General features: G+C 39.9%; 1 protein-coding gene and 1 long non-coding RNA gene across 3 annotated transcripts in view; both read right to left on the bottom strand.

Annotated features, from left to right (window-relative positions):
- LOC131236648 (PHD finger protein ALFIN-LIKE 4-like) overlaps nucleotides 1-18,761 on the bottom strand; it is a 31,929-nt gene extending 13,168 nt beyond the window's left edge. Inside the window, exons 1-3 of one of the 2 annotated variants that reach the window (XM_058233964.1) lie at nucleotides 18,288-18,761; nucleotides 18,146-18,178; nucleotides 13,716-13,944 (exon numbers count right to left, since the gene is read on the bottom strand). In XM_058233964.1, the coding sequence (XP_058089947.1) occupies nucleotides 13,716-13,944; nucleotides 18,146-18,178; nucleotides 18,288-18,381 (356 nt within the window). In that variant the 5' untranslated portion in view covers nucleotides 18,382-18,761. The remainder of the gene's footprint in view (nucleotides 1-13,715; nucleotides 13,945-18,145; nucleotides 18,179-18,287) is intronic. The other variant, XM_058233963.1, reaches the window with a different exon arrangement.
- LOC131236650 (uncharacterized) lies at nucleotides 6,578-11,574 on the bottom strand. The gene is made up of 2 exons (XR_009166820.1): nucleotides 7,977-11,574; nucleotides 6,578-7,921 (listed from the first exon to the last, which is right to left on the bottom strand). It is a non-coding gene; the product is annotated as an uncharacterized LOC131236650 (long non-coding RNA).
- Nucleotides 18,762-19,678: the final 917 nt, after the last annotated feature.

Raw genomic sequence — 19,678 nt, 5'->3', positions numbered from 1 at the left:
GCGGGATCATCTTTTCGCTCAGGTTTTTATCCTCTCATAGCCGTTTTTTCATGAATCCTAATCCTAGATTACATGATCCCCAATTGATTTGCCCCTTTTTATCACCTTAGGGTTCCTTGAATTGAAATTAGGGAATCCTTTGGATTAGGGACTGATTTTTATGCATGAGTAGTTGATTTTATTTCCCTTTGACATTGTTTGGTTTTTAATTTTTATTGGTCCAGTCCTAGCCTGTGTCGGCTTGGACCCGCATAGATTCCCCTTTAATTGAATGTTTGGATTTTCATGTGGGATGTGGAATTTGTGTGATTGTTTCTGAATTGGTGTGATCTAAGCCTGAAATCTTGCATATCATATTTAAATTTTCCATGTCCTGCATCAGGTTCTTGTAGGGGAATTCACCACATATTTAGGGTTTAGTTTGTTTGAGTCCTTCATGCACCCAGTCCATCATATATAGCTGCTAGAAAACCGTAGTCCCTGATATATGTAGCTGAATTTTAGTAACGGTGTGTAGTCTCCTTCATATAGAGTCTCGTAGGGTCATTTAGTTTTAGACGCATATACTTGCCGTAGCAGGTCCTTAAGTTGAGTAAGTCAGTGTATGCCCATATGTACGGGTCGTGGTTTCGGTTTGCACCCCACACTAAACATAGAGTAACTGCAAGAAACAGTGGCCAAGTTAGGCCAGCAGGTTGAGTCCTTGAATAAGCACTTGGAACAACGCATAGATAAACACCTTGAATAAATAGAGGTCTCCTTCAGGGCAAACCCCACCACTGGGAAGGATGCCCAATCTCAGGCAGTTGGTCAGGAGTTTAGACCAAGGAATGGAGGCAGCCAAGGAGCTGGTCATGGGCGCGTACCTGTGCACCCCTCTGTGAGGGACATCATGATCAATATGACCCAGATGCACAACTCCTCAAGGGAGTTAGGATAGATGCCCCTACATTTGATGGCCACTTGGACCCTAAAGCCTTTCTAGATTGGCTGGCGGATATGGACCACTATTTTGAGTGGTATGATATGTCAGATGCTCGATAAGTCCGATTCACCAAGATGAAGCTTGTGGGTTAAGTAAAGAGGTTTTGGGCGACGGTTGAGTAAAAGAAAGAAAGAGCGAGGGAACTCTCAATAGTTCATTGGGTAGAGATGAAAGAAACACTTAAAGAAAAGTACCTCCCTTTCTCTTATCGCTTACGATTGATTGAGGAGTGGCAGTCTCTTCGACAGGGTTCCATGAGTGTTGCGGACTATATCGAGAAGTTTGAAGAGTACTCGACCCGCTGTGAGGTTGATGACCTAGTACTTACCCTTGCTCGTTTTAAAACAGGCCTCTGTCCTGACATCAGGAGAGAATTGCTCGCCAAAGAGATAGACACTATTGAACAATTGTACTAAGTAGTGTTAGATGTCGAGCAATACCTTAAAGCATCTGTGGGAAGGCGGATTGACTTTCACGAATCCGGTATTAAGGCCAACCCCTCTGGGGCTAGACCTAACACAGGATTCTAAAACAAACATTCCCCTAATGTTAAGCCCAGACCCAAGGATGATAAGGGTAAAGAGATTGTCGAGTCTAGTTCACGTAGAAGCGGAGCCACTAGGTGTTTTAGGTGTCAGAGGTTTGGTCATTTTGCTCACCAGTGCGGCACGAGAGAGGACACCAAAGTACTCCTTATTGATGGACAAGTAGAAGTAGTGCCCCCAGAGAGTGATAGTGAGGAGAAATATGAGTCAATCAAAACCCCTAGTGATAAGGAAGAGGGAACACAAGAGTCTGTGACCCTCGCAATTGTGCGTTGCGCCCTGACTCAAGCCAAGAACACTGATGACTGGCGCCGCAATACGATCTTCTATACTTATGCAAAATGTGGGGAAAATAGTTGTAAGATGATCGTGAATAGTGGTAGTTGTGCCAATGTGGCATCGACTAGCACTGTGAGTAGCTTGGGCTTGAAGCTGGAAGCCTATCCTTAGCCCTATAGAGTCTCCTGGGTTGATGAAACATCCATTCTAGTCTCGCACCGCTGTCTTGTCCCTACTCAGTTTGGATTATTTAAAGACACAATTTGGTGTGATGTTGTTCCTATGGATGTGGGTCATATCATTCTGGGTAAGTCGTGGCTCTATGACAGGGATGTTACCATATTTGGTCGCTCAAATGTGTGTACATTCTAGTTTGAGGGCAAGAAGGTCAAGCTAAATCCTCTGCCACCCAAGAATACAACTGCAAAAGAGTTCACCACACAGAGTGGTGTGAGCGGCCCAAAAGAAGTGAAGGAGTCCAAGTCCAAGTCCAAACCGTTCCATATTTTAAATGCCAAAGACTTTGAGCGAGAGACGGAGGCGGACTCGATGATATACGCCCTTGTGGCCAGGGAGTGTGTACCAGAGACTAGCGTAGAGTTACCCACTGAGGCCATTCAGGTAGTACATGAATTTCGTGATGTCTTTCCTGATGATCTACCGAATGAGCTTCCCCCTATGAGAGATATACAGCATGCCATTGATTTAATCCCTGGGGCGACTCTACCAAACCTCCCGCATTACAGAATGAACCCAAAGGAGCAGGCTGAGTTGAAGAGCCAGATTGACGAACTCCTAGAGAAGGGTTTCATTCGAGAGAGCATGAGTCCGTGTACCGTGCCCGTCCTTCTTACACCTAAGAAGGATGACACATGGAGGATGTGCATTGATAGTAGGGTCATCAACAAAATCACAGTCAAGTATTGGTTTCCCATACCGCGTCTTGATGACATGCTAGATATGATGGCCAATGCTATTATCTTCTCAAATATTGACCTCAAAAGTGGGTATCACCAAATCCGTATACGCCTTGGTGATGAGTGAAAGACGGCCTTCAAGACGAAGGATGGGCTATATGAGTGGCTAGTTATGCCTTTTAGGTTAACTAACGCCCCAAGCACTTTCATGCGTGTGATGACCCAAGTGTTGAGGCCCTTCATAGGGAAGTTCCTGGTCGTATACTTTGATGATATCTTGATTTATAGCATGACCAAGGATCAACATCTCAACCATTTAAGGCAAGTTTGTGGGATCCTTAGGGTTGAGAAGTTATATGCCAACCTAAAGAAGTGCGCGTTCTTGTCTAGCGGTGTGATCTTTTTAGGTTTTATTGTGTCAGCTGAGGGCGTATCGACGGATCCCAAGAAGGTCAAGGCCATCGTTAATTGGCTTGAACCTTGCAATATTCATGAGGTGCGCAACTTTCATGGCTTAGTCACCTTTTATAGGTGGTTTATTCGCGACTTCAGTTCCATTGTGGCTCCCATCACGGACTGGATAAAAAAGGGAGAGTTTCAATGGACAAAGGCCGCCTCGAAGGCCTTCGAGGAGATAAAGGTCAAGATAACCGAAGTTCCAGTCACGCGATTTTCAGATTTTTCAAAAGCTTTTGAAGCCGCATGTGACGCGTCAGGAGTAGACATAGGAGTACTTAGCCAGGAAGGGCACCCTGTCGCCTTTTTTAGTGAGAAACTGAATGAGGCGAAACAAAGGTATTCCACCTATGACAAGGAATTCTACGCGATGGTGCAATCACTACTCCATTGGCGTCATTACCTGTTACCGCAAGAATTCGTCTTGTTCTCAGATCACGAGGCCTTGAGATACTTGAACTCTCATGAGAAATTAAGCCCCAGGCACGCCAAGTGAGTTCAATTCCTTCAAGAGTACACTTTTGTGCTAAAGCACAAGGCCAGTGTAGAAAATAAGCTTGTCGATGCGCTGAGTCGTCGAGTTGCATTACTCAACTCCATGAGCGTTGAAGTTACGGGCCTTGAGCGCATCAAAGAAGAGTATTCTGAGTGTTCAGATTTTATGGTTGTACATACATCCTTATTAGAGAGTCCGTCAGGAGCTAACAGTGTGTATTTGATTTTGGACAGATATTTGTTTAAGAGTGACCGCTTGTGCATACCACATACCTCCCTTCGCGATTTTTTTATCTAGGAGTTACATTCAAGAGGGGTTGCGGGTCATTTCGGTCGTGACAAGACCATTGCCTTAGTGGAGGATAGATTTCATTGACCAAGCCTCAAGCGGGGCATGGCCAAAATTATAGGGCAATGTCGTACTTGTCAACTGGCAAAGCAGAGGAAACAGAATATAGGATTATATACACCTTTGCCAGTCCCATTCATCCCTTGGCAGGACATCAGTATGGACTTTGTGCTTGGACTTCCCAAGACTATTCGGAACCATGATTCCATATTTGTTGTCATGGACCGTTTCTCTAAAATGGCCCACTTCATTCTTTTTTCTAAGACCTCCGATGCATCTCATGTTGCCAAGCTGTTCTTTAGTGAGGTCGTCAAACTGCATGGGCTACCAAAAACCATAGTATCTAACTGGGACGTGCGATTTATGAGCTACTTTTGGAAGACACTATGGCACATGATGAATACTAGGTTCCAATTTTCTTCTGCCTACCCCTCTCAGACCGATGACCAAACTAAGGTGGTTAATAGGAGCCTAGGGAGTTTACTTCGATGTTTAGTGGGGGAGCATGGGGGAGCATACCAGAACATAAGACACCGTACTACCCATAGCCGAGTTTGCATACAATAGTTCTGTAAATAGGTCCACAGGTCTAAGTCCTTTTGAAGTCGTTACTAATTACAAACCTACGAAGCCTATTGATCTTATCCCCATGTCATTGTCCCATATGCCATTAGTCTGCAGTCTTTTGCGCGTCACATACATTAATTGCATCAAGAAATCAGGCGAAAGATCACTACTAGTAATGAACATTACAAATTTTCTGCAAACCAACATAGACGTTTCAAAGAGTTCAATATTGGAGACTCTGTGATGGTCCGCATCAGGCCCGAGCAGTACCCTCCAGGGGCCGTTCGTAAGTTACACGCGCGTAGTGCTGGGCCCTTCAAAATTATAAAGCGAAACGGTCTTAATGCGTACGAGGTAGATCTTCCACCTTCCATGGGAATTAGTTCCACATTCAACGTGGAGGATCTAATTATTTTTCAGGGACCCACTGATACTTTATCCGGCCCTTCGCAAACCCATCCTCATTCCCCAGATTTACCCCTTGATCCATGGCCTCTTCCCGACCTTTCATCCCAACCTCTGCCTCCCACACCTAGCATTCACACACCCAGAGAGGAAATAGAGAATATCCTGGTTTATAAGATAGTTTCAACGTCGGACGGCGGGTTTCAGACATACCTAGTTAAATGGAAGTCACGCCCAGCTTCAAACAGCACGTGGCTCATTGAGGAGGAGCTTCAGAGACTTGATTCTGACATCCTGGAGCGGTTCAAGAGTTTTATTTCGCCAGTGGCGAAATCTTCCCTTTGCCAAAGATGATGGGGACATCGTGCGCATGCCGCCTACGCGCACTCGCACGCCACCCCCTTTCGCGCGTACATACGCAGAAGGAGGGCCCCACCATCGATCTGGCTCGATGACGACGTCCAGGGAGGGCCTCCTACCTAAAAGACGAAGTTTTGGTTCAAAAGGGTGGGCCCGATAGTCAAGAAAAGTCCATCATGGGATCTCATGATCGTGACTCACTCGTCGGATTCATTTCATATTTTAGGTTTTGCTTATTGTTATTATTTAGAACATCGCGAACGCTTTAGATTTCTTTGTTTGATTTTTATTTTAGTTTACTTCATCGCCAAGTAATAAGTTGCGCACATGGTGCGAATTTTTGGGGTATAGGGTTTTCCTTATAAACAGGCACCCCTTGTAGTTCTTTTCATTCATTGAAGCTTAATGAAATTCCTGCTTTATTTTTTTGCTCTCTTAGTGAGTTGTGGAAGAATTCAAAAGTGGGTGTGAAGCCCTCCTTTTTCAAAGGGCTAACTACCGTAGTGCGAAGCCATATTTATCCCCATCTGCCCCTACCATCTTCTATCCGCATCTCTCATATTCTATCATCATTATTACTTTGAATTTCCCAGCTTTTGCAGCTATGCATCCCCCTACAGTCAGTTTCTAGAATCTAAACCTGGAGGAGGACTGAAACTTCGGCGGAGTACTACGCCTCGACCTTACGTCGGATCGTTGTCAAACTTGGAGGGATTGGACGTCTCCCCTGGCCGACCAAGGCCCATGTGTCACTTTGGGGAGGCGGGCTTCCATCACACGTGCGGCCAGCCCACCCGCGCACGTGCGTCAGCCTCGGGCCACCATCTGCACGCAGGAGCTTTCTCCAGGTCAGGTTGTCCTCTGGTTTTCATCTTTTCAATCATATTTCCTAAATCCTAGCCTTAGTTTGTATTAGCCCTAATTTATTTGCCCATTTTTTCACCCTGGGGTTCCTTGAATTGAGATTGGGGAATCCCTTGGATTAAGGACTGTTTGTTATGCATGTATGGTTGATTTCTATTTCCCTTTGCATCGTTTGGTTTATAATTTTTATTGGTCCAGTTTTAGCCTGTGTAGGCCTGGACCCACATAGATTCCCCTTTAATTGAATGGTTTGGACTTTTGTGTGGCACGTGGAATTTTTATGTTATTGTTTTTGAATTAGTGTGATCTAAGCCTGAAATCTTGCATATCAAATTTAAATTTCATATCCTGCATCACCAAAGAGAGGAACCCCTTATTTGACATGCTCACCAATAACTCCTTGTTTTAACTCTGAACTCGTTTCTATGAATCGTTATAACTTACAAACCATTACTCCTAATACTGAACTTTTACCTCTTTCTCTGAAGTGGTAAAGCATAGGAATTGCTACTACAAACTCTGCATAATCTTCTTCTCAACGAGAAATGGCACCTGACTAACAAAAGCAAAGTCGAACTCACAGCACAGAAAGAAAAACAACGAGAGTTTAGATAGAACATTCACAAACCACCTCTACAACTCATGGTTAAGAAACAACAAACAGAAGGGAAAAAGTTCTGATTCATAGTTTTTTTTTTTTTTTCTAATAGCCTGATTCATTGGATTAAACTTGCTCCATTAACTCTTCAACACCATCATCCTTTCTATCCATGCACCGTATTGTCCTTGCTCAAGAAATAATCAAGGTTTAGTATTTTTTATTTTTTTTAATCCACATTGCTTGCTCACAGCAAAGAGTACATGCTAGAAACATCATGTGTATGGCACATACACTTAAAATGAAATGTTAGCCAAAGGTTCAATGCCCACTTTAAGTGTTTGGGTAATATAGACCTCAGCAGAACCTATTTTGTTCAATTTTGTAAAAGATCCTTGAGGGCAATCAGAATGCACCTCTAGCTTGCAGCCAGGAACTTAACAATACACCATGTGTCCAAGACCACATTCTTCACGCTGGCAACTAGATAAATACTCGCTAGATTTGTAACCAATGGTTTACACTTCGTACTAAAAACGAAAAAATGCGAGTCAGTATGTTAGGTATATCATAAAAGCTGGGCATCCTTTCAACTTCAAAGCATAAAAAATTCTAATGTTAAGAACATTCTTTCAACTTTTGTTTGTGAGATGCTACTTTGATTTGAAAGATGAAGGTCAATCACACATTAAGTGAAATCACAGGCCAACTGTCAGCAGCAAACTAAAGTATGACAGATACATCTATGACAGGAACTTGATATGCACACATTTCCCAAATGTCATACCTAAAGAACTTGTACTGAACAAAAGGTCGAAATACCAAATGGAAAATCTTGCCAGCAAAATAAATATGCACATCCACATTGGAGCATTTACTCACCACAGTTACCACTCTTTTCATAAATTTTCCATGATCAGAATCGATCACTACTGCTCATTCTCTTGATACCTTTTTTTGCCTTCTTAGTATGCACTCAGCAGTACCATTGATATTGATCTGAGTTGAAAATCCACCTCACGAATGCTAGCTATCATCCCAAACAGATCCATCATGTGAAATCACCTATAACCAGGTCCGCATCATATCATATGTTACCTTCTCTTTTCCTTTTTTTTTTCTTCTTCTTTTTTTTTTTTTTTTTCAATTAAAAGACGGTAATTGCAATGATCGTGCATTGGAGGTTAATCATCATGATGAGCTGTACCTTGGTAAATAGTTTTTTTTTTTTTTGAAAGATGATGATTTATTTATTAAACAAGAGCAAAAAGCTCTGAATACAATAAAATTACAATCCTGCTAGAAGTGATCCAACATTCGGATCAAAGTCCTTTGATACAGAAATCGACCCTATTACATCCATTTTGGCCTTTCTATACACATTTGCCTCCGATTCACTTTTGTTTCAGAAGCATCGATTGTTCCTCTCTCTCCATATAGCCCATATAACTGCCATCATTACTAGGCTTCGCCATTTTATCTCCTTTTTCCTCATAACGCCTCCAGGCAATGCTAGAAAAAAGGTCAACAACCAATATTGGCATCACCCATTCTGAAGGGAAGAAGGCAATAAATCTGTCCCACACCTGTGCGAATGGGCAATGAATAAAAAGGTAGTCCACCATTTCTGCCCCTCTCATACACATAAAATGCAACAATTAGGAATAATCTTTGCCCTTTTCCGAAGGTTCTCAATGGTAAGAATCTTATTCCTGCCTACCAACCACTTGAACGCCACCACTTTAGGGGGAGCTCTGCACCATAAGAAAGATAACCTGCCTCTATCTTCCCTCAGAGGTGAAATGCACAGTAACTTGTAGAAGGAGTGAACCGTAAACCGTCCTAGTCTTTCTGGTGACCATACCATTGAATCCTTCTCACTTGGCTGCCGCCTAAGACATTGGAGTCATTCCAATAGTTGTGCAAACTTCTTTGCTTCCACGTCCATTAAGTTTCTTCTATATGGTGGCGCCCACACCACTGATCTGCCCACTAAGGATGCATATTTATCAATCATTACTTCCGAATGTGCAGCTACCCGGGCTAAAGATGGAAGGGCAATTGCAAGCGGATAATCTCCTATCCATAAGTCCGGTCAGAATAGATTTCTTTTCCCGCCATCTGATGCAAGATCTACTAAATAAGCCAAGGAGATGTCACCTTGACTGCTTAACATGATAAAAGGAACAATAGCATGTTTTTACACTCATAATTTCATTAATGACAAAAGCCTGCACAAACAAGGAAACAACTTCCAGCTAATTCTCCATCCCCATGCCTCATAGTACAGTCAAAAGACAAACGAATAAACAAAAGCTTGCTGGCGTTGAGCTCTACTAGGAGCGAAGAATTGACATAAATAAAGGAATTGACTAAGACACATTTATAAAGCGCTTTAAATGCCATCTGCTAACTTTATGAACTTTTCTTTTGGAAGAGTTATAAACAGTTTCTAAAATGTTATATATTGTTATTATTGGAGAACAAAACAATAGACCAGAAAACCTAGTAAATAGATTTCCTTCTTCTTCTTTTTTGAAGAATGCAAGAATTTATTAAAAGTGTCAAGAGGCGAAAAGCAAAACAAGACACAAAAAAAAAAAAAGATAGAAAAAGGGAACAAAAACAAAAAGAAGAAAAATAAAACAAAGACCAAGCTCAACTATATTAAAAAAATAAAAAAAATTCGCAAAGATAAGCAAGCACCTGGAAGCCTTAGAGATCACACCTCCACAACTACCATGCCACAAAAAGAGGAGATCATGAGGTTTCATAGGGCATCACCGCCCAGGAGACATGCAATCTATCAAAGATAACAGACTAGATCTCGCCAACATAAGAGCAGTGAATAAAGAGGTGGCCGATGTATTCCGCAGCCTTCTAACAGAGAGAGCATATGTTAGGCAAAATCAGACCCCAACAGTGCAAATTGTTAATAGTTAGGATTCTTCCCTAGCTCTGGCCAGAAACAAGGAAAGGGGAGCGATTTTTAGGGAGGCACCATACTTCCAAATGAAGGAGGGAAAGGTAGGCTAACTCGAGGCAGGAGGGGAGCTGGAAAACTTGAATAGAGAGTAGAGTGGATAGTGCACTTCCCAAAAGGAGACTGAAAGCAGAAGATAGAATCAACCAAATTCAGGAAAGGGCATATATTCTTCAGTAGCTTTGGCAACCTGATAAAATCCTCCAACTCCAACTCTAACAAAGACCACCTGCAAGCGGACACTGGACCCCAGACCCAACATCAGAAAAACAGGACAACGGAAGCTGAAATATTCACAGCTAAACTTCCAATCTGGGAAAAAAGGGCTTGAAGAGGTGATGTAGGACAACTAGCTACTTGCTTTAAAGCTCGAACTGATAGAGCATGGTGAATCAATCCCTTTATCTCATAGCCCAAGTCCCGTATCGCATGGGTTAGGACCTCGGCCAAACCTCCCTTGTGGGCCCCACTTCACATGGGTTCCGCTTCACATGGGCCACCCACCCCGAGTGTGTCCCCACATCTCACAAGCTACCCCACTCAAGCTCGGTGTGAAAATGTCCATGCATTAATCACTCCTAGTGAGGAGTCTCAAACACGAGACCTCCCGCTTTGATACCACTTTGATGCAGGATAACTAGCCACTTGCTCTAAAAGCTCAAACTGATAGAGCATGGCGAATCAATCCCTTTATCTCATAGCCCAGGCCCTACATCGCATGGGTTAGGACCTAAGTCGAACCCCCCTCGTGGGCCCCACTTCACATGGTTTCCGCTTCACACGGGCCACCCACCTCAAGTGTGTCCCTACATCCCATAGGCTACCCCACTCGAGCTCGGTGGGAAAATGTCCCTGCATTAAGAGGCCTATCAAAGGCCCATATAACTGTCCAAAATTGAATATTCACACCATTGCTCAGAGAAATGGAAAATCGATCAAGTAATCTTGGCCTAATGGAAGGGTTAGCTTTCCAGACTAATGTTTTAAATATCAACAATATCGGCCGATATATCCCACGATATATCTTGTATCCCACATGTGCAATACGAAACACACAAATAGTGTCGATATATCCTACATGTTCGATCCGCTGAGCATTTTCAATTTCCAATCCTTTTTTTTTTGAAATTATGTTAAATTGGTGTCAAATGGTTATAAATCCATTGGTTTTTCATGTTTTGCATGAAAAATCATGGAGTTGGAGTTTTGATTTTGATATCCATTGGTTCTTCATGTTCTCTATGTTTTGTTCGAAACTTTCCTTCAACTAGCTATCAATTAAGACTAATTCTGAAGTATTTATAAGTATTTGATGAAATGATCATCACGTACACTCTAATTTCAACATTTGAGTGTAGGTGGTCTGATTTGGGGAAAATTCAAAATTTCCCCAATTTCTCCCAATTGCTTGCAATGCTGCACTCCAAACAAGAAATCAAGCATGTATGAGGGTTGATCTACTAATTTGTTAAGTCCTTGTCAATTTTTAGAAAATAAAAATAATTTTTTAAAGTAAAAATTAATAAAATATTATTATTATTTTCAAATTTTTCCTTCAACTAGCTATCAATTGAGACTAATTTCGAAGTATTTAGGAGCATTTGATGAAATGATCATCACATACACACTAAATGTTATGCGTTCAATATGGATATAGTTGCATTAGTTAAGTTAGACAGCGCATAGCTTAGGACGCTATACAAAGGAAACTTATTATGTGTACTTCTTTTTTGAGATGTTATGATTTAAAAGTGTGTATTAAGGTCTTTTTTTTTTTTTTACAATCTCCAAGGTTTCATTGAAAAATTTAATCATTTTCCCAATGTTTCCTAAAAAGTGAGATAAATTACCTGATACAAATGATATATCTTATGCGATAACCGATACGTATCTGTATTCGAAGGATGCGATACGTAACATGATACCAATATTTCGATACCAATATTTCGAACACTATTCCAGACTGGGGAGGCACTGTAGAGGGAGGACTTGGTGAACCATCCCCCATCCTCAAGGTCATACTTACTAGCCAAAATTTCTCTCCACCGGGACTTCAATTTCGAACTAAAACGACCAATCCATTTACCTACTTCTAAATCCTGAATACATGCTCCCTCCTCCCAAAGGGGCTTACAGACATTAGGCCATCTAAGTAAATTAAATTTATGGCTTAACATTTCCTTTCCAAAGGAAGTTCCTTCTAAGCTTTTCCAATTTTGACAGAATAGATTTGGGGCACATCGGTAGAGAGAGAGAGGAAGTAAGGGGGAAGATTGGATAGGGCTGCTTTTATAGGGTTACGGTGACCCCCCAGGTAGAGATAACGACATTTCCAAGTCGATAATTTTCTTTCCACACGTTATTGGTTAGCTTTCCTATACATAAATATAAGCCAAGATAAGTGGAAGGAAAGGAACTAGCCTTGCACTCGAAAACTTCAACCAACTGAGCGAAGTCCTCAGGGGAGAGATTAATACTCAACATTTCACTTTTGAAAAGATTCACCTTAAGGCCGAAGATGGCCTCGAAACAACGAACAATTTTACATAGGGTTTTCAATAGCTATCATAGATGCATCGCAAAAAACTAAAGTATCATCTGCAATCTGGATATGAGAAATAGAAGGTCCTGAATTAGTGACTTTAAAGCCACTGTAAAGACCAATCAATGCACCTTTCTTGATCATTCTGCTGAGGCCTTTAGCAGCAATTACAAAGAGAAAGGGAGACAACTTATCACCTTGCCTAAGGCCTACAGAAGAGATAAAAAACGCCTTTGGGGGAGCCATTAACAAGGCAGAGGAAATGCAAGTCCTAATCCAACTGCACCACTTAAAACCAAATCTTAGACGACCTAACATGTAATCAAGATAATTCCAATCAACATGATCGAAAGCATTTTCGATATCTAGCTTGCAAATAACACCATCTCTGCCATCACGATTCCTTGAGTCAATGCACTCATGAGCAATCAAGGCAGAATCTAGGATTTGCTGATTAGCCACGAAGGCACCCTGGGCTATCGAAACAACTTTAGATAGAACTGGTTGAAGCCAAGATGCTAAGACCTTGGCTACAATCTTGTAAGGACTCCCTAAGAAGCTAATAGGCTGGAAATCCTTGAGATGAGCCACACCTTTGATTTTAGGAATGAGGGTAATGAATGAAGCTCCAAAAAACTTGGAAAAAGGCCAGAGGAAATCTATCCGGATCAAGGGCCTTATCTCTACCAAGGCTACAGGAAATCCACCAAGTAAATAGATGAGAACTACCTTTCCAAAAGTAAAAGAAGAACATCCATGTCACACATTTTTTTTCCAGGAAAAAAAGTTTCCATGCAAGAAGCAATAATAAATGATTGAATGTATGATAAAGGCCAGCAAAAAAATTTCATACTACATCATCCATACACGGGGAAGGCATGTTATTAGATTAATTCAAGCATATAGAAAACAAATGCCATACAATACATGATCTTTACAAACATGAGATAGCTTCCCATTCAGATTGTGGAGTAATCCTGATGCATTAAAAAGGACACATCCAAGAATTAAATGAAATAGGCAACAAAATGTGGAGCTATGAAATTCATAGACTCGCACTGATCGATTGACCAATTCACCAAAAGCTGAAAACCAATACACTCTCTAGAAGACTCGCCTTGCTAGATGCAACAGCAGAACTGAACTTATGGACCTCTATATGCTTTACAGTAAAAAATAAAAATAAAAATAAAAATTAGGGCTCAGGTGGCAATGAATATTTGGAAGGGCACACCCAAAATCATATAGATACATTTTAGGACCGAGAAAAATACGAAGGGTATAATATTTTCAATCAAAACTTATGAGTGGGGAGAGAGAGAGAGAGAGAGAGAGAGAGAGAGAGAGAGAGAGAGAGAGAGAGAGGTCACCTGTCATGTTTGTCGAATCCAAAGCGTGCACCAAAGTAGAATGCTACAGCAAGTGACCAGGCATCGCTGTGAACTGCAACTAGTGATAGCCAGTCCTTCTCTTGCATCCCATCCCGAGCAAAATTTATTCCGAGTGCTGGCTCAGGAAGCTCAGGAGGTACCTCCTCAGCAGGCAGGTTAACTTCCCAAGTTTCATTTGGAAGCCCATACAAACACAAGTTCTCTTTATCTGTGAGCACAGTACAAATGTCTTCAGAAGCAATATGGTGACTTCTATTCATGACTAGCCTATTGATACAAACTGAATGGCTAGCAACACTCAAAATCCTTGAATTCAACTTGTAAATCAATCTTTGATGTTTGAGTTCGACTCATCTACGCCAACAATTATATTTTCTTTTATGAAGTTGCCATTTACAACCATAGTATCATTACAATGGTATTATCATTATTTGTGGGTTCTGGTTACTTTCGACCACAATGTTGTTAATAACATTAATATCCATTGTCATTATCAACTACAACACCATGGGATCTATCTCTCCAAAGCAACTATTACTGTCTCTTGGTTTTTTAAGTAATCATTTATGATAAGCTATTTTTGATAAGCTATTTCATCTTAGTTGAAGCTGATGACATTAGGGAGCAACCAAAAGTAGAATAGAAGCCATATGCTTCAAGACCTTAAGCAACCAATAACTACAAGATCCAAAAGCAAGAAAGGCACCTGAATTAGAAAATCCACGCAACTAGACTTCACATCATCAACTGGGGAGTTCAAGAGATAGGTAAAATTAATTTATTATTGTGATACAAAGGTTCTTATGCATTGTGCTACACAGATTCTCACTTCTAGCAGTGGCATGAAGCTGACGACACCGGGGAACAACAAAAAGTAGAACAAAAGCCTTTTTTTGAAAGACGAAGCCATACACTTTACGACCTTAAGAAAATAATAACCGGAGGATCTGAAAGCAACAGACGCACTTGAAGTAGAAGATTCATGCAACTGGACTTCATGTCATCAATTGGGGGTTCAAGAGATGGGTGGAAATTCAACGTTTTAAATATCGTTATCGCATAATGTATCGCACCCTTGGGATACGGATAAATATCAGTTATCGCATGGGATATATCAGTTAGATCACGTAATGTATCGTTGTTGTTGGGAAACATGGGAACATTGGGAAATTGGTCAAATTTTTCAATGAAACTTCAGGGATTGTTGAAAAACATCAACACACACTTAGAAATTAAAACATTACCAAAAAAAAGTGCACATAATAGGGGTTTCCTTTGTAGGGGTCGTAATATATGTGCTTTCCAACTGAACTGATGCAAGTATATTCAAAGTCTATTCATATAAATTATAAATGTAAGAAGACATGTATGGAAACACAAGCAATACATTGAAAAGCAAAAGAAGAATCACTATATTAGATTACATACATGTTTAATTTTGTGTTTGGATACAATAATTGCAACTGCTTTGTGTGAAATTGAAAATTTTGTTTTTTCTCAATTTTCCGCAACTTAACCCATCGACCTCAAATCTCAAAATCGAAGTTCCAAATCCATAATTTTTCATGAAAAACATGAAGAATCGTGGATTTGTAACCATTTGACACTAGTTTAATGAGATTTACAATAAAAACATGGATCAAAAATTGAAAATACTTACTATATCGAATAGGTGAGATATATCGGCACTACATGTGTATTTTGTATCGCATAAGTGGGATACAAAATATATCGTGGGATATATCAGCTGATATCATCGATATTTAAAACATTAGGTGGAATTAAGGTATTCTTTATGATTACAAAGGTTCTTATGCAATTGCTAACAGATTCCAACTTTGGCAGATGTGGTGCTTGCAGTATTGGTATCGATGCATGTATCGCACCCTTGGGATATGGAAACATATTGGTATCACATGTATCAAGGAATGTACCATTGTCTAAGGGAAACATTGGAAAAATTATAGAAAATTTCAATTAAACTTCAAAAGATGTTAAAAGAGACATTATTACAAACTTAGAAAACATTAGAAAAACCAAGTATGAATAATAAGTTTCCATTGCATATGGTCCTAAACTATGCGCGGTCTGACAAAAGTGATGCACTAAATATCCAAAATGAGTTTGCATAATTCATAAATCATATAATACAAGAACCAAAACACAAACAATACTTCCACAAACCAAAAAGAAGCAAAAATAAATCAGCATTTAAAAAAATGATGCTTCAATTATTTTTCGCTTATTTTAATTAAAAATATTTTTAAAAAAAATTCAAGAAAAAGTATCTAACCAATAGAATGGCCTACAAGTAGCGTCCACTAACTTTTGAGACTCTACTTACAATTTAAATGGCGAGAACTAAAAGCTTTTCAAATTTTCTACGAAATGTTTTGGTTTCCCCGATTTTGAAAAATGGAGTTTCAAATCAATGATTTTTGCATGCAAAACATGCATAATCATGATTTAGTAACTTATTTATACCACTTTAAAGCAAAAGAATTAAGTAAAAACAAACAAAATCACAAAAATCTTATGAAAATGGGTTCTGGCCCGTTTCTACTCTTTGATCACAAATTTTCCACCAAAACCTTGACTTCTTTCTAAACAACTCAAAGAAAGTTGTCTAAATCTTGCCAAGAAGGTATTCTTTAAAAAAATAAAAATTTAAAAATTTAAAAAAAAGGGAAAAGAATGAGTTTTCCGGATTTTTTTCTCTTTTTTTTTTTAAAGATTTTTTTTTGGAAGGGGAGCGTTGCCTTGATATCGTCGATACTTATCACGTGTATCGACAATATTAGGGAATATTAATAAAGGGGCAGTGCAATATTTTGCAATATAACCAGAAAAAATATCAAACAATACATACGATATTTTCATCGATACAGGGGTACAATTCCCCATGTTTCGTATCGGGCCCATGTGATGTCAATAGTATGGGGTCGATACCATTGATACTGGAAACATTGAGTAGAAGTGATGTTCGGAGTTGATATGCTTAACATATCAATGTGGAAAAGGTAATATTGACCAACTTGGTTTGGCTCTCACTGACTGCTGGTCAAATATTGACCACTTGGAAATTTAACATTTGCGTACCAAAAAAACAGTCTAGGATGGAAGGTATTCCATAACGGTAACAATGACCATAATGGCCACCATTGTTACCTTTATGAGACAGTTTGTAATGGCTGTTACGGTCCTCGTAACGGCCATTATGGCCTTTTTCTTAAATTGAAAAAATAAAAATAAAATGAAGAACATATATCAGCCCCATAATGGACCATTATGGGCCATTACGGCCTTTATAGGGGGTGTAACGGGCCGTTACAGGGGCTGTAATGGCCTTTACAGGCCATTTTTTTCTGTAACGGCCTTTACGACCCCGTAACGTGTAGCGGTTGCCATTGTTACCTTGACATAATGGCCTTTATAGCACACCATGGTAGGATGTGCTCTCTACTGAAAGTGGAAGAATGCATTAGTCTAAATCCATGATCATTTTTAAAAAAGACCGACAAGACTTAGAGCATCGCAAAATTGCATCAGTTGAGGAGTTTCGGAAATTTAACATTCGTGTACCAAAAAACAACCTAGGATGTTCCGTCTACTAAAAGTGGAAATCCATCCCATGCAAGATCACGACAAAATGAAGAAGAATAAATAACTTCACTCGCTTTTGGAATCTTTGATTTATGCTACAGCAATAATTACTTTAAAATGCTAAATCTCATATAACGACAGCGACAATAAAATATTATTGCTAAAGATAGCTCGGCTAACAATACAAAGATGGAAATCAAGAAAATCAAAAGTTTTTTTTTTTTCTTTTCTTTTTAAAGGAAAAAAAATAATAGAGCCAAAAGATCCGATATTTCCAAATTTTTCCCAGTTAACCCCAAACATTCTAAACAAGAATACAAATATACATTGAAAATTTCCCTATTATTTAATAAAAAAATTCAGTTTCACTCTCTTCAAGAAAAGGACAGTAAAAATTTGAATAGTCCAAAAAGGAAAGAAATAAAAGCAATTGAAATATGTAATGGAATTCATTGCTAAACCAAGTGGAAATAGATGCTGCTGTCTAAAAAATGGAAAACCTATTTTTAAAGAAAATGTTTAATTTAATGATACAAAAAATGAGAAAGAAAGAAAGAGATTAAAAATAATAATAATAATAAATAAATAAATAAATAAATAAAAAGAGCTGCTCTGAATTCAATTACCAGACATCTCATCCGTTAAAAACAAGTTCAAATGCTACTCTACAGAACGAACAAAAAAAAAAAATCAGTCACTTTTAAAACAAAAAATCAAACATGAGAAGATCGACAAGCAATATAGATTCCATAAAATTAATAATAATAAAAAAGTAAAAACCCTAATTCATCAAATGTAGAACTCACCGGGGTCGCATTGCTGATAAAAACTCTCGACGTCTGCAATAAAAGCAAACACCGGAAATAGAACCAATCGTCAAAACACAAAACAAAATTCAGAGATGGAGACAGATAGAGGAATTGGAGAAGCAATCGAGAATGCCCGAACCAGAGGTGAGAGCTTTGATCATGCCGGCCCTCCGGCCTTTGAAGTCCTTGAAAACCTCCTCGACCGTTCGAGGATTGTACGACGCTCCTTCCATAAGCGACAAAACACAGATGTATCTGGAGCTTTAATGGCGTTTCGGAATGGGAGAGAGAGAGAGAGAGAGAGAGAGAGAGAGAGCTTTGGTGTTCTGAAGTGTTGTGAGAGAGAGAAAGAGAGAGATTAGGGTTTTGCTTTGGAAGCCCTAAAAGGGAAGGAGAGAAAAGAGGGGTTGGAATCTTCGAATTTTGAGAGCGGGATTGGTATTTTTTGAAGCGTTTTTCTGTTATTTTGCTTTGCTTCTCTGCAACTAGAGAAGAGAAGGAAAGAGCTTGATTTCCGTCCTCATGGAGGAGGAGCGTTTTAAGGTTCGTTGCGCAATGAATTAGTCTTTGGTTCGTTGACGCTCTATGGTGGGTGAATCAGAACCACCCAGCAGGTGGGCCCCGCCGAGATTAACAATGTATATTTGTAAAATGGAAAGAAGAACACCGTGAGTTCATGGTCATTCGTCTGAGAGTATTTATTATAATTTATAGGATCTTTCTGATGCATTTGAAGCTGAAATAATGTCCTGATGCACCGTTCCTTATACTAACCGCTCGGCGATCTGTACCATCGATCCCATGGGCCCACTTAGATGATTGGCCTGGGAACATCGCAAGATATCTGCAAGATGCCCAAAGATTGAATAGCTACAATCTTCAAGGTTCTGATTTGGAGGATTTTTGAAGTATCCCCCATCCGCTCTGTGCCCCATCAGATCAACAGTCTGGATCACTGAATCATGGGCCCGATCTGCACGTATTGAGCTCTTTCCTTCAAATTAATAGTGCCTTTTGCATCTATGGTTGATTGGCTTTGGACAGCTTACATTATTTCTACTCAGGCAGCATATGACTCTTGATACACAGGTATTCAGAACTTGTACACGTGGCATAGGTAACTTGAAAACCGACTAAATTGTGGAACCCATTGTCTTTAAGTCCCAACCCTGAACAATCCTGACCTCTGATCCGTGGACACTAGTTTGTGAAAATAAGACTATTGAATATTTTCATTTTCGACTGTCCAATAAGCGTCCGCCAATCGGATGTTCAGATAGTTAAGTGTAATTTTTTAATGATACATCATAAGTTGGACAGTTTAATTTGACTTATTAGTAAATAATTTCCAAGTGCCTGCCTATCATCCATCACACTTGTATAAACTGAATGGTGTGCACATCGAATAACTGGCACGTGGATCTCAAGCTTTTAGCGTGAGCGGTCCGGTTCAGCCAGTGCCTGCGAGGCTGCGAGGGGAGCGGATTAGGTGCAGTCCCGCCTTACCCAAGATGGTGCGGCCCTTACCGT

Source organism: Magnolia sinica, chromosome 2 (genome assembly GCF_029962835.1).
Source record: "Magnolia sinica isolate HGM2019 chromosome 2, MsV1, whole genome shotgun sequence".
NCBI classification, from domain to species: domain Eukaryota; kingdom Viridiplantae; phylum Streptophyta; class Magnoliopsida; order Magnoliales; family Magnoliaceae; genus Magnolia; species Magnolia sinica.
The sequence above is the reverse complement of the archived record's forward strand: the minus strand, read 5'-3'. Positions and strand labels throughout refer to the sequence as shown.